The sequence below is a fragment of the Apus apus genome, chromosome 15 (genome assembly GCF_020740795.1).
Source record: "Apus apus isolate bApuApu2 chromosome 15, bApuApu2.pri.cur, whole genome shotgun sequence".
In the NCBI taxonomy this organism is placed as follows: Eukaryota; Metazoa; Chordata; class Aves; order Apodiformes; family Apodidae; genus Apus; species Apus apus.
The window spans coordinates 10,788,133-10,802,538 of NC_067296.1; the positions used below are offsets into that span (position 1 = coordinate 10,788,133).

At 40.0% G+C, this 14,406-nt stretch overlaps 1 protein-coding gene across 3 annotated transcripts; it reads left to right on the forward strand.

Moving 5' to 3' along the window:
- The first annotated feature begins 445 nt into the window (after nucleotides 1-445).
- Nucleotides 446-12,759, forward strand: STX16 (syntaxin 16). Of its 3 annotated transcripts, none has more exons than XM_051633127.1 (8): nucleotides 446-767; nucleotides 4,716-4,823; nucleotides 5,660-5,800; nucleotides 6,321-6,483; nucleotides 7,414-7,505; nucleotides 7,821-7,964; nucleotides 8,511-8,591; nucleotides 10,808-12,759. In XM_051633127.1, the coding sequence occupies exons 1-8, from the start codon at nucleotides 633-635 to the stop codon at nucleotides 10,910-10,912; spliced, it is 969 nt and encodes a 322-aa protein (XP_051489087.1). In that variant the 5' UTR covers nucleotides 446-632; the 3' UTR covers nucleotides 10,913-12,759. The 3 variants fall into 3 exon arrangements, with proteins under 3 accessions (XP_051489087.1, XP_051489088.1, XP_051489089.1); XM_051633128.1 differs by having other exon boundaries at nucleotides 446-713; XM_051633129.1 differs by lacking the exon at nucleotides 446-767 and adding an exon at nucleotides 3,130-3,225.
- The last annotated feature ends 1,647 nt before the right edge of the window (nucleotides 12,760-14,406 follow it).

Sequence of the window (14,406 nt, forward strand, 5' to 3'; positions counted from 1 at the left end):
TTTTGCTCTGGACCGAAGTTGTGCCTTTTTGAGGAGGCCTGACAGCAGGGAGATGGAACAAGTTAACTGAAAAAGCTCTGAAAATATTATGACTTCTTTGTTCGAAGCCATTTTGCCAAGGCTCCCCAGCAGGGAAAGGCAAAGCTGCGGCCCAGCTGCCAGGGAGGGAGCCCAGCGGCAGGCGCGGAGCCAGGGAGGCTGCACCTGGCTGTCCTTACGGAAACAAACATGAGGCGCTAGCGCCCTCCTGCCCCCTTCCAGCTGAGGCGGCAGAGGGCTGGGATGCCGGCTGTTCAGCCCCAAGCGGTTTCAGAGCTGGCTGTGCGGGACGAGCAGCTTTCCCTGCAGCGCCGGAACGCTGGTGCGGCGGCCGGCGGGCCCGGGCGGAGCGGGGGGCAGGCGGGGCGGAAGGCGCCGAGCGATGCACAACGCGGAAGTGAGCGGGGCCGTTGCTGGGGCTGCGGGCGGATCCGGGGGGGATGGCGGGGCCCGGCGGCCGGGGGGGCCCGGCGCTGCGGGCCCTGTGAGCGGACACGGGCCTCTGCCCGCGGGCCCCGGGCTGAGCTAGGGCCGAGGGCCCGGCAGCGAGGTGCCGAGCGGCCCCGGGGCGAGGGCCCCCCGGGCGGTAGGCCATGGCCACCCGGCGTCTTACGGACGCGTTCTTGTTGTTGCGGAACAACGCGGTGCAGAGCCGGCAGCTGCTGGCCGAGCAAGTGAGTAGTTACGGCTCCTCCAGCCTTCTGAGTTCACGTAGCATGGCTGCTGCGGTGAGTCTCCTCCCTTCATCCTTCTGTAGCGCTGCCCCCGGGCTGCCAGGCAGCCCTGCTGTGTGCCCGCCCCCCGTCTGCCCCTCAGCCTTCCCCGAAGCCCCCCTCACCCTCCCGGCTCTCCCTCGCTCCCTTTCTCAGAGCCCCCTCCTCAAAACCCCACCGTCCTCTGTACTTTCACCTCTGCCTCTCCCTCCCCACCTTGTTGTTACCTTTTTCCCGCTGTTGCACAGAAAATGAATAGAAGGGGTCTGTCCTTGTGCTGATCGTGTCTCTATTCTCTTCACGAATAAACAATACAGTTCTAATAACTTCATGTTCACGCTGACATGAGGTTTATTGTCCACTGCACTTGTTGATGTTTTATTTCCCCAAAGAGCAATATCTAAGTTATTCCATCGAGCAGAACTCTTCTATTCACTTCAGTGTGAGCACTATTAAATGCACTAGTGTAGATGGTTCCCCTTGCTTGAATTTTCCATAATTTGCTCTGATGTCCATTGCCCTTTCTGTTGTTTGTTTTTTGTTGTTGTTGTTGTTTTCCCCAAACACAAACAATGCTGAAAGTTACCTGTGAGAGTGGGGAGCCAGCAAATTCTAGCATGAGTCCTCATTAGAGAAACTGCAAAAAAGCCATTTGTTCAGTGGTATTTTAGGTGGCTTTTTCTAAATTTTTTAGCTAGTTAGGCTGTGATGGACTGTTCAGCAGCTCAACTATGCTGAGGTTTTTACACCTTTTGGTAGAACTTACCATTCCTTTGTAATGGGCACCAGTAAATACCTGCTGGCAGTCTCATAATTCTAAATTGCTTAGCATTAATGTATTTTTGTTGGGAAAAGCAATTTGTGCTGCAAAATTTCATTTCAGCTGATGAGTTGCTGTTGAATGGTCTTTGTTCATTGTTAACTTTATTACACCTGTGTCTAACAAGCTACAGAACAGGAAGTGTCAATAGTGATGTGTTGTGTACATGTTTGATTTGGCATTTATTTCTTGTTATTGTGGGGTTTTGCCAACATCAACATCACTTTTTTAGATCCTTGTTGTTGGGTTTTTTTGAAGTGTGACCTAGAAAAGTTAGTGATAGTTTAAACTTGCATTCAGACTACTGAGCAGTGCAACTACACTTTTACTCAACAGTGAGTACAATAAATAACACTTAGCACTTCCATAGAGGTTATTTACAGTCTTTGTTAACAATAATTGAAGCCATTTTCTCAGATGTAATCAGTTCAAATACAACCAAAGCTGACAGTGATGGGAAGTTGTCACTGTTGCAGTGGATTAAGTAGTCAATGGCTTGTTTGGATCCTGGGGGACAGCAGAGAGTTCTGTGGTGACTTACCACAAGTGCACTATTTTAGCAAGAAATGTAAAGCTGTTAGTGTGAGCTGCTCATCTGTCATGTTTCTAAGGTGCTGATTCTGTCATTCCCTTTTCTTTCGGGGGTATCCCCAGAGCAGAGCTGCTGCATGCAGCAGGGCTCCCAGTACTTTGCCTTACCTTGGTTCACTCTCCCGGAAACCCTTTTCTGTGAGAGCTCTCTGTCCAAAATTGCATTCTGCTCTGAAAGATGCTTTCTTGTCATCTCAACCACTCCCTAAACTCAGATAATCAAAGTAGCATTCTGAACAGTTTGGTTCTATTTTGAGAGCTTGGTGTAGGAGAAGAGACCATTAGTTGCAGCCTGCTGCTTTGTTAAACCTCAGGTATTTTGTCCTTGGTTTAGATCTGACATGTTTAGTAGTCTTTCAGTGCAATACCCTGTTGCTCACATACCCTCTGCAGTACAAAACCTGGTCACCAGAGTAGGTGCAGACAGGTTCCAGATACTAGCCTTTTGGATTTTCCAGATGTGTGTAGGATCAATGTTACTTGAAACTAGAGCATAAGTGAGCGTGAACTACATGGCTTGTGCGTTTTGTCTTTTGCTGTCTGTTTAATCTGTGATCACTGGGCTGCTTGTCAGTAAATGTCTTGTATGTGGATCCTCCAATCATACTCAAATCTTCCAGCTCACCAGTGGATACTGAGCACTGCAGTCACATTACCCTTGCTGTCACACTTCACTGTGTTCTACTGCAGTTTTCCTACCTGAAATTTTAGTAACCAGAAACTTCACTCTGCAGTTACTTTGGAAAACAAGCCAAGCTCTTGACTTCATCTCTTATGTTCTTTGTTTACCAAGAAACTGAAGTATATATTTTTTTAAGTTTGTACATCAACCAAAATGCTGATTTGAAAAGTACAATGTCAGAATGTATTTATTGAGTAGCCGTGTTTTAAAAGCCAGTTTTTGTTCTTGGTAAACCATCATGCTTAAAGGATGAATCAGTATTTTCTCAACTGACCATACCCTGTATCTGTCCTATGTCTTTTTTTTCCCCTTTGATCTTTTGCTGTCTCTAACTGGATGGGGCTGATGGGACCCACAAATCACTTCAGGAGCTGGATGAGGTATTGCTTTTCACATTTTATTCTGCCATGGTATATCAGGTGTACGTCGTCCATCTAAAATATTCCTTTATTCTCTGGTTTATTAAATGTCACCAGATAGGATGAGGTGTCTCCATGCACAGTAGGAGAACAAGGCCTCATAGACAAGCATTTTGTGATATAATGTTACATTTTTAGTAGGTACATGTATAAGCTATCCCATGTACACATATGGGATAGTGTGACTTTGTACAATGAAGCTCTTAACTATTTTTTGTGCTGTGTGTAAATTGTACAAACTTTATTGGCCAGGAAATAAGCTCAGGGATAAAAAACAGGCTTTCAGGAAAGAATTGCCCAGGAAGGAAGAGGGACTGTTTTTTTAAAGGGTGGGGAACAACAAAGCTTTCCAGACCTAATAAAGGAAAATCAGAAATCTGGGAGAAACTAGGAAGTGAAGTTATTTTGTATAAAATCTTTCCCTGAGAGCAAATAGTGAAGTAATTAGGTATGTTTCAAGTGGTATCCCTGATGATACCACCTCTTTCTATTTGCAGTAGAGGAAGCTTATTCTGTCTCTGAAATTACAAAGCCTGGATCAACTGGCAACTAGATCTATATTTGTCTTCCAGTTCCAACCATTCCCTTGCCTTCCTCTTGGAGGAGGAAGATGACTGGAAGCATCTGTGGCCCCAGTGCTAAAGGTTGCTCTGTGGACCTCCCCATGGTTAGATGTGTATCACGCTGGGCCTTAAATTGGAGGATTGTAGGCATGCTTGTGGAAAGGAACCTCTAGAGATGATCTAGTTCAAGCTTCTGCTCAAAACAGGACTGTTGGTTGTCCACTTAAAATGATCCATGCCTTTGTTTAACCAAGCCTTGAAAACCTCCAAGAGCAAAGCTACCATAGTTTCTCTGGACAAGCTCATCCAGCAATGCACCACTGCAGAAACAGGTCTTTTTGTACCTGCACTATAGCACGGAGCTGTTCTTCAGCTGCCTGAGTAGGTGAAGTAGTAGGTAAGCATCTGGCTAAATACCACATTGTTTGAAAACAGTCATGGGACACTATTTTTATTACTTGGAGACACAATACACGTTTTTATTTGGAGATTTCCTGAGCTGGATTTTCAGACTTGCCTGGCCCAATATAAACCCTGCTACAGTGTTGATTAGGGATCCCTTGGCTTTGGATCATTGTCTAATACAGAATTTACCAACATGAGAATCACTTGAATTCTCACTGTGATTCTTTATTTTCTCTTTGAAAATCTGCAAAGAATTTACTCTTAAACTTTAGTCTTTCAGACCCTGTAGGAAGTGGCAGGATGTAGGTCATTAGCATCTACGGACAAACCAGGTGATATGGAGCTTGATCATACCTGCATCATGAGCAAACACGTTAAGATCAATTTTTATGAGGAGACAGACACATGCTTTTGTCCTAATGCACAAGGATTTGTAGCTAACATGAGTGAAATTAATTTGCTGTCTTTTCTTATCTTTTGTAGCTTGCAGATGATCGGATGGCACTGGTGTCAGGGATAAGTTTAGACCCTGAAGCAGCCATTGGAGTAACAAAACGCTTACCTCCTAAATGGGTTGATGGAGCAGATGAAGTAAGTTGTGTGGCAAATCCAACACAAGCTTTGATTTTTCTTGTAGGGATTTATTTGAGTTTGTCAGTTACATGCTCAGGTCTGTAAGACTGGGTTTGCATCACCAGTGGGAACCCTAAAATAATGGAAATTAGCAGATTACTATTTGAGAGCTAAAGTGTTAGTCTCCTGTGTTAGGAGAATTTTTCCTCCTATGCAGTACTGATGCCTTACAAGTTATAGAAGTGTATGGACAAATGCAAGGCAATTTTCTGGAGCATCCAGTTAAAAGTTTTCCAGTATTGAGTGTGAAGCTGTCTGTGACTCCAGAAAATCCCTTTAAAACATACTCTCAGAACACATGTTGGTTCATGAGTTTGTGTGTATAGAACCCTCTGCAGAGAGGTGAGCAGTCTCTTTTTTACTACAGTGATAATCATCCTTAGAGACTTATTTGTAATTACTTGTTTGAAAGCATGTCCTTTGAACTCCTGCTGCTGAGTTCAGGCTATCCAGTGTTTGACAGAGTTGAAGGTGTTACCTGAATTTTCATTCATATTTTTGGAAGTTGGCTCAGCCTTCTTACTATGATATTATGTAATGATTAAAACATTATTCCAACTTAATGAAGCATATTTGAAAACAGCAGCCTTGCCTAAGATTGACAAGAGTAGGTTTGAAAAGCAGCAAACTCCAGGTATATGAGTGTATTCAGTTACTTCTTTGCTTTTTGTGGGATCTTTTATCTGCTTTTTGTTATACGGATTTCTTTCCATTATTTTTGTCTAGCATTTTTCAGAATCTTTTTGTCTGAAACATTAGTCACTTCCTTTTTTTAACGGGGCTTTCTGTTTTAGATTCAGTATGATATTGTCAGGGTTAAACAGAAGATGAAAGAATTAGCCAGTCTTCATGATAAACATCTGAACAGACCAACGCTGGATGACAGCAGTGAAGAAGAAAGGGCAATAGAAATAACAACGCAAGAGATCACACAGGTACCAGACTGCTTTCAATTCTAAACCTAAGAGTCTGACATACCTGTGATGTGTCAGGATGAGGCAGTGGTTTCCTCTGAGTGAAGCATTTCTTTTGTAATTGGTATTAGAGTGAGCCACAAGCTCACTCGCTGTCTCAGTGAAATGCTGAAAAAATCACTTAACCTCTCTGTTCTTTTACTTACCTGTTTGTTTTTCTACTAGGAATAGGATTGGGAGTTTTAATCAAACCACGTTTACAGACATCTCAGAAATACAAACACATATTCTTAAGGTTTCTGGTACAAGCAGTTATAAATTAAGAAAATGTGTTTGGTCAGAAGTAGTTGTGTTATTCTACTGCCCTCTTAGCTTTAAGTTGTTTGTTCATATGTTTCCATACCTTTTTAAATGTTGCACTGATCAATAAAAAGAATAATTTTAAAAATCAAAAGACCAGTCTTCCATTTGGAACTTTTGCAATGTGGTATTTTAAGCATGTGTTGCTGTGTGTGTTTTACTGATGGAATTGTTTTCTCAGTTATTTCACAGATGCCAGAGAGCAGTCCAGGTCTTGCAGAGCAGGTCACGTAATTGTACAGAACAAGAAGCACGTGTTCTCAGGAATGTAGTGTCTTCCCTAGCACAGTCCCTTCAGGACCTATCCACCAACTTCAGGCATGCACAGTCTGACTATCTCAAACGTAAGCATAAGATACAGTCCTAATGGGCACCTGTGGAAACCACTGATTAAGGTGTGCTAATTTTTTGCTTGGGAAAACTGAAGTACAGAAAGATTAACTGGTGCACACAAGAACACCAGGAGTATATTAGAGTGAAGAATAAACTTTGGGAGCTTCTGCTCCCCAGCCCATCTTCAAACTGGTTTGCTGTCTCTGCTTCTTATTGCTAAAGGAGAAGTTTCATGGTTAAATATATCAATGAAACCAGTGTTATTTCACCCATCTATATTTTTAATGCATCGTTGCTTCTCAAACTGGTCTGCAAAGCTATTTCTGTTACACTGGTGAAGCAGCTGTTGGTCTTCAGACATGATACCTGCTTGTTGATTGCTAGTCTGTGATAAAACTTCAACAGCTAATCTGTGAGAAATCAAAGTTCTGTGTTCATAACAGATCAGAAGTGCAATATCCTGATTAAAACTCCAAAATTTTGTGCAATTCTATTTTCAGCTAAGTAAGATTAAAATAATTTTGGAAGAAACCCACACAAATTTGATCTTCAGTTTTAATACTGATGTAGTATTTCTTCCTCCTGTGGTATGAAAGACACAGGTGGGACTTAGGATCACAGTTCAGACAAGGGATGTTCCTAAGAGAGGGATGTTTTTTGCCGACAGTGATTACATTTTAAGGCTCTTAACTTGCCCAACTTTTTTAATTTGATGGAACTCATTGACTTAAAATCACTGATTTAACTGGAGTCTTGCAAGTCTGGTTGTATTTGTTACACCTTGCTAAATAGTAAGCCTGTGTGACAGTTACATTTTAGGTACTGCTATTGATGTAATTATTAGCCAGATTTTCTTTCTTTTCTATCTGGTGCTTCAGCCGTTGTTCTTACTCTGATTTTAGTGTGTGTAAATATGTTCAAACCTAGTTTGCCTTTTGCAGGCATGAAGAATAGAGAAGAAAGATCCAAACACTTCTTTGACACCTCAGTGCCACTCATGGATGATGGGGAGGATGATACACTTTATGACAGGGTATGTTAGGATACTATTGCATCAATTCAATATGAACAAAAATGTTCATGTGCCTTTAATTTTAGTATGAAAAATCAAGTTGGTATGCCATAAGCATAAAAACATTCCTTAGGACAGATCTTATTTTTCAAAGTGTTTTTGTTCAGGCAGGATGAAAGGTGTACATTTTCTCTGTTAAGACTATAAATAACAGTAATTTTAGTAGCCCTAAAACTGTGTTTAAAATACAAAAAAAAAGGACTGTTACCAAATATTATTATTATTTCTTGTGTTTTCACACTGTTAGCTCAAAATCTCACTCTTGTATTTCAACAGGGCTTTACAGATGACCAGCTAGCACTGGTGGAGCAAAACACGTTAATGGTGGAAGAGCGGGAACGGGAAATCCGCCAGATTGTGCAGTCAATCTCTGATCTCAATGAAATATTTAGGGATCTGGGAGCAATGATAGTAGAACAGGTACATCAACATCACAGTGTATGACACAGGAGTTTCCATGCAGTGTTAAAGCTTCTAGACTCTTCCTGTTGCACCATCCTGTATTCATGTGCTTCTTGCTTTTTTCTGAATGTACTTTTTCAGACTGAGGCTTTCATCTGCTCGAAGTCTGCCAGAAGACTGATTAGTGAAAGAAGAAAATGTAAAAAATTAAACTGGTTATAGGCATTAGACTGAAAAAAAGCAACAGACATAAAACCTTGGAATTCTGTTGGTTACTTCTCCTGGAGATTCAGTTTAGATTGTGTCAGTCAGAAACATCAGAACTGACAAGTAAGGTGATATTGAAGGGATGTGATGTGAGAAGGTGACAGAGCTGCTAGTTAGGCACTGGGCTAAAAGGGTCCTTTAATGAAGTCCCAATTAGTTCTTCTCTAAAAGTTCATAGTTCACATAGCTCATTGGCTGGTTTCTGTGAGTGTTATTTATTCTGCTGCTCATAATAGTAATTGCTTAATGAAGTTCATTTAGGTTCATTTAGGGGCTCATTCTCTCTGTTTTCTTTAGGGAACAGTTCTAGATAGAATTGACTACAATGTTGAACAGTCATGTATGAAAACTGAAGAGGGTCTAAAACAACTACATAAGGTAAGCTGATGGAATACTTAAGCTGCTTTACATATCTAATATTTTGTGATTTAATAGTCGTTAAGTTATTCAGTCATTTTTCAATTACATATTGTTCCTTTTAGAAATGATGACTGTACAGTATAAAATGTCCAACTGCAGGGTAGTAGGAACTTTCCATACAACTTGTGTTAACATCATGCTTGATGCCTAGCATTAATTTATTTAATAACTTTCTGGACATCCCAGTAATGTGCTTTGATCTTTATATTGCTGACCTGGTTGGACCTATCTGCATTTCCTCCTTTGTTGTGAGAGCCCAGCAGTTGTGAAAAATAGGACTGGTGATTTGGTGCCTCCCTATAGATTTCACTCCATTGATATATCCAAGTTTGAAAGTATTATCTCAATTGTGTGAGCAGCAAGAATAATTTTATATGTTTTCTCTTACCATCTAACACTACTTAGAAGTTAGGTCCAAGCTTATGCATTTAATGTGAAGTTTCCACTGTGAACATCTGAAAAGGCTGAATTGGCAGCAGAACGGTTTTGTGGTTGTTTTGTTGGCTTTTTTGTTTTAATTTTAAGCTATGTTCTGACTTGTCAGCTCAGTTCAGTCCTTCCATTGCTGGAAATGAAGTAGAATGAGAGATTGATGCAAAAGCCTCTGAAGTGAAACATTTCATTTTGGAAATGTGGACATTTTATTACTACACACTTAACTTCATATTATGGGGGACTTCTAATATATGGACAGCAAAAAAGTGCCATTTGAGGAAAAGTAAAATAAATTGGTTGTAGGTTTATTCTTGCTGTGCTTAAAAGTAGATTGGGGTCACTAAAATAAGGTATTGACCATTGGTGAACAAGGCTCAAAGTATTTGTGAGCAATTTGCACAAACTGAACTGGAAATAAACGAAGCAGCTGCAATCAACACTGTTTCTAGTTTCTTGGTAGTTAATGAATTGTCAGCAAATCCCTGTTTTGATTAGAGTATGGATTTTTGGTGCAGTATAAACTTGTTTTCAGTGTGGTATAGGAATTTTTTCACCTATCATGGAAGACATAGAAAGGCCTCAGTAGTAATACCAAACACATGCTCTGCTGTGTCTAATACTTCAGTAGCTTTGTTCTGATTTAATATCTATAATGTTAATTTTCTGCTTTAATTGGCATAATTATTACAAAGTCCTGAGACAGCACTTTCACTGAAATTCCATTAATTAACTGCAGAAGTCTGGTGATATGAGTCACTAGTTACCAATTCCTGCTTCACATGAAAATTGGAATTGGTTGTGATACTTTGTCAGGCTTTGTTACGTAAAGCCTAATTAAGTAAATAATCAGAGTGGTTGCATGTACCTAGTTTCAGGTTAAAAACTTCTCTTTCACAGATCTGATCATTAATAATTACTGTCCAGGGACTATAAAGGAGAAAAATTAATATATATTTCCCTTTACGTTTTGAAGGTTTATTAATTTAAAAACAATTAAATGCAAGTTTTGTTTTGTTTAGCTTCTATTAGCAGACTTTCATTTGGCTTTTGGAGAGTTTTCTCCACGTTGCCTCCTTTTAATTCCCCTGGGAAAAAGGGGAGAGGGATGAGAAAATGTGGTTAGAAGAAAGAAGGAATGAAGCAGAAAACAGAGAACCAAATCAAAGAGCTTTCAGTTCTAATTGAAATTAAATGAAAATGCACAGCTGAATCAGGTACAATAAAAATGCCTATTAAAAATTAACTTTCATTGTTAATGTCCTTCAGATATAATACAGGGATCTTATCTCAGCAAAATAAATGAGTTAAAATGTTGTACCAGCTTTTAGTGATCACTTTGACACATGCAAATGCCTGATCTTGTTTTCCATAGTCTCTATAGCAAAGTGTTCTGACAAATGAAGCATCATTTTTCAGCATAGCTCTTGTGTCCCATGGAGGCATAAGAGCCTAAAGACTGCTGGAAAGAAGTCACAGGAAGGTTACTTAACGATTATGAAGATGCAATTTTCTTTATAGAGTCTGCTCTTGAGTGCAGATGCAAGTGCCTGCAGGGTGTGCTTTCCTTTGCTGGAGTTTGTGGTGCAGACCAGAGCTATTTTGTGGGAGCTGCTTGCAATACACCTTGTATGAAATGTCATTACCAAAGAACAATTCTGAGATGCTTCACTTAGACTGAACAAGAGTCTGTACTTTAACTTTGCAGAAATCTAAGTATTCTTTCTTTCCTGTTTCTACAGGCAGAGCAATATCAGAAGAAGAATCGGAAGATGCTTGTTATTTTAATTTTGTTTGTTATAGTAATTGTCCTTATTGTTGTTCTTATTGGTGTGAAGTCACACTAGGTTTCACTTCATTTTCTTATTTTTGGAGCTTATGTGGACTGTTTTTTTCCCCCCATGTGAATGGATGGACCTGCACTCTAGAAAGCTGCCTTTGAATGTACAAGCCCTTGTGGTGCAAAGTCTGTGCAATGTTTGTGTAGAATTCTTCAAAGTACAAGTTTGGTGATGTGTGAGGTGTTGATAAGGGTTGTATGGAGACTGTCAGGAAATTTTATGCTCCCACACAAATAATTTGGTGCTCTATGTGGAGGTACTTGGAAAGACAGTACTTAAAAGTAATTACAAGATTGAAGCTTACCAGTGAGTACAGTAGTTAGTGTGTTACTGAGAACAAAAATGTGTTGCCTTCTGTATTATGTTACAATTGTTACAAGCTTCAAATTTTTACTCTGTTATTAAGTTGTGGGACTAGATAACAAAATTGATCTAGATGTAAAGTATGTTGAGGCACAAAGATGTTTGATTTCATCCCATTTCTTCCAGACTCAAACTCCAAAGAACCAGGTAAATAGTTTCAAAAAAAAAAAAAGCTTTTTAGCAACCAGAATGTATTCCAGCCCGTGATCTTAATTTAGATACTGCACCATTACTGAGAATCAGCATAGTACTTGATCTTGTAAGTAACAAGATTTAATCACTGGCATAATTTAACACATTTAGTTAATTAAAAAATTTTCTGAGCTTGAGTAATCATGGGAATGTTTTTCCTCACCAGAATGATCATGGATATATTTTAATGTACAATTTCTTTTAAGTACAGACATTGTATTAAAGCAGTGGTGAAGTTAAACCTAAAAAACAGAGCCTCTCCTTTTGGCTGTCTACTTCATGTGGCCTTTTATAGCAGGTCTCAGTTGTTTCATACTTTAGTTGTTGTTGTATAAGCTATTTATTTTACAGTGCATCTGTCCATACCTGTGATGTTTTTGTGTAAGTGACTTCACTACAACATACATGACATCCATTTGAGTATTTCTTTCAAATGCCTGCCTGGAACAGGGTGTGTTTGTGGTCTCTTACTGACCATGAGAGATGTCATTCAAGTGACATGTTACTAGGCCTTCTATAGAGAATTTGGGTTTTTTTTTCACTATTTTTCTCAGTGGAAAACTGTTGTAGGTCATAAAAGAGAAAATTGGGCAATGTCTAATAGAGTACCCATTATTTAATTCAGGCCTGAAGTGGTGTGCAATTGTAGAGGTCTTGCCTTAATATTTTTAATATAGCTTTTCTGTAGGGATTTTTTTTCTCCCAAGGGACTGTAACTTATTTCCTTCATTTTCTGACTGACACAGTGCTCCCCATAAACTTGCAGAGTTGCTCTGCTCAAAGTCCCTGAAGTGCAGTTTCATAATAATGTCACCTGCCCCGAGTTTATCTTTACTATGTACTAAAGAGGACTTAAGACGTGGCTTTAAACTGACTTGGTGCAGGAACTGACCTGAAAGCAAAGACTACATAGACATGAAAGCCTTGGCTTTTTGTTGGCTTGGTGTGAGAAGCTTTGTACCACTCTTACCTCTAAACCAAGGGGATCTTGAACTTCCTAAACTGCCAGTTCAAATCCCTGATTAAATTAAGTAAAAAAGAATGATGCTTGTAATTGAGTGTGCAGCTCCCCTCTTCTTGTAATAGATTTTCTCAATGACTGTGAGTAAAACTACTGTCTCCCTAGTGTGCTGTCTACATCAGTTGGTGTGAAGCAGCATATTGCTATAATTTAATATACTGTATTTGCAACTTTCTCTAACATGAGATGGTGTTATTTATTTCTGTCTTGACTGGTGCTTTTGACATTTTATCATGGCTAATGAATTCAAAGAAGTAATAAAACACTTCCAACCTAATTGGGGCATTATTCATCTTTCTTAAACTCTAAACTGAAACATACTTTTGTCAATTTAATGCATCTCTATATACTCTTCATATTTAAATGAAAGCAGCAGTGACATGAAATTTTTTTGGAAAAAAAAATTAACTTCTTGTAGCACAATGTAACCTGCATTGTCAAGAGTTATTTCTAATGAGTTCTGTCTATGGTGTCTTAACTGAAGTAACTGGCTACGTATTTTCTATCCACATTATGTAAAAAATGCATTTTAATATGCATTGGACAAGAGGTTAAACTTGGATGTCAAGTGTCTTGTGTAACTTGAGCTAGAATTCATTGAAGCGGATTATGTCCAGGAAAGAACCCAACAAAACAAGTTTCAGATGTCTAGCTTGTTACAATTCAGTCTAAATACTTCCCAGTAGCCAAATCAAGCCTTCATGCTGTGCTTTGTAAAAATCTCTGCATGGAGTGTTACAGAATTGGTACCATCTGTGCTCTTGGGCAGTAGAAGCCCCAACCAAGCCTATGTAACTGTAATAGTGGCTGCTGCCTACTCGGGTGTTACAGGAGCGAGAGTTGCCTGAAGTCGTGTCTGTGCTTCTGCCCAGCCCTGCAGTGCCCTCCGCGTGCTGCTGCAGAGGGAGCTGGTGCACTCATCTGCAGGCTCTGGCCTCTCTGTGGTTGCTGGATTCTTAGCCTGTGTTGAGCCTTTTGATTCCTTACAAAGTGCAATGGGGAACTGCATGACTTGAGCCAAACAGCATTGCTAGAGCAGCTCCTGAGGCTCCGTGGCTCTTCACCTGGTGGGAATGACCTCTAGAGCTGTTTGCAGGTGCAGAACTTCTCCATTAAAACATGGTGAGGGAAGGATGGCAGGTTAGATGAGCATTTCCTACTGCTTTGCTTACCTTTAATGTAGATTTGAGGATAGTGCTGTGTTGACATTCTTGCAGTAGCAGGAACAGCAGAATTTGTACTTGATGGCTTACTGCTTGGTGGAATCTTAGGAATGTCTCCATCCTGAAAGAATTGCTCTGTTACTGTCTCTCGTATCTGCCACACCATCCATATAGATTGGAATAATGGTGAACCCCTCAGCAGTTTGTGGGTCATAGAAGCTGGAGTTGGAGCTTCTTTCTAGGGTTATCCCACCCAGGCTGTCTGGATGCCTGGCTCACCTCTGCAAGAGTTTTTCTTAGTTCTTTTACTGATGCTAATTTTAAGTGTAGCATGCACTAAAGTTACCACCATTTCCCTTCAGAGACCAAATAAGACCTTGCTCTAAGGAATTTTCTTCAGGAATTCAGCCTCTTCTTTTGAGATGTATCTCTATTACATGCATCAGCATTCACTTTTCCTGTGGAAGTGTGCTCCTTTTCTGGTTAGGTTTTCCTATTGGCAGATTAATTAGTATTGACTCCCTACTATCTGAACATTAGTAGGAGCTGCTTGGCAAATATGAGGATATCTTGGTAAATTTAAATGCTTGTTTTAAATACAATATTAAAGCTGGTGGTTGGAAAACATTGCTTCTATTTAGTGAATCCCTATGCTGTACCTTGGAGCCTATTTTTGTTTTTTTCCTATTTTTGGAATATTTTTAGATGTACATGAGGGAAAAAGGAATTTGGCCTTTTCCATTTTTATCCCTATATTTCAA

Coding starts and splice junctions, on each gene's coding strand:
- STX16 (XM_051633127.1), top strand. CDS start 633: ATGGCCACCCGGCGTCTTACGGACGCGTTCTTGTTGTTGCGGAACAAC. Junction 4,824..5,659: donor GGGTTGATGGAGCAGATGAA/GTAAGTTGTGTG, acceptor TTTCTGTTTTAG/ATTCAGTATGATATTGTCAG. Junction 6,484..7,413: donor ACAGTCTGACTATCTCAAAC/GTAAGCATAAGA, acceptor TGCCTTTTGCAG/GCATGAAGAATAGAGAAGAA.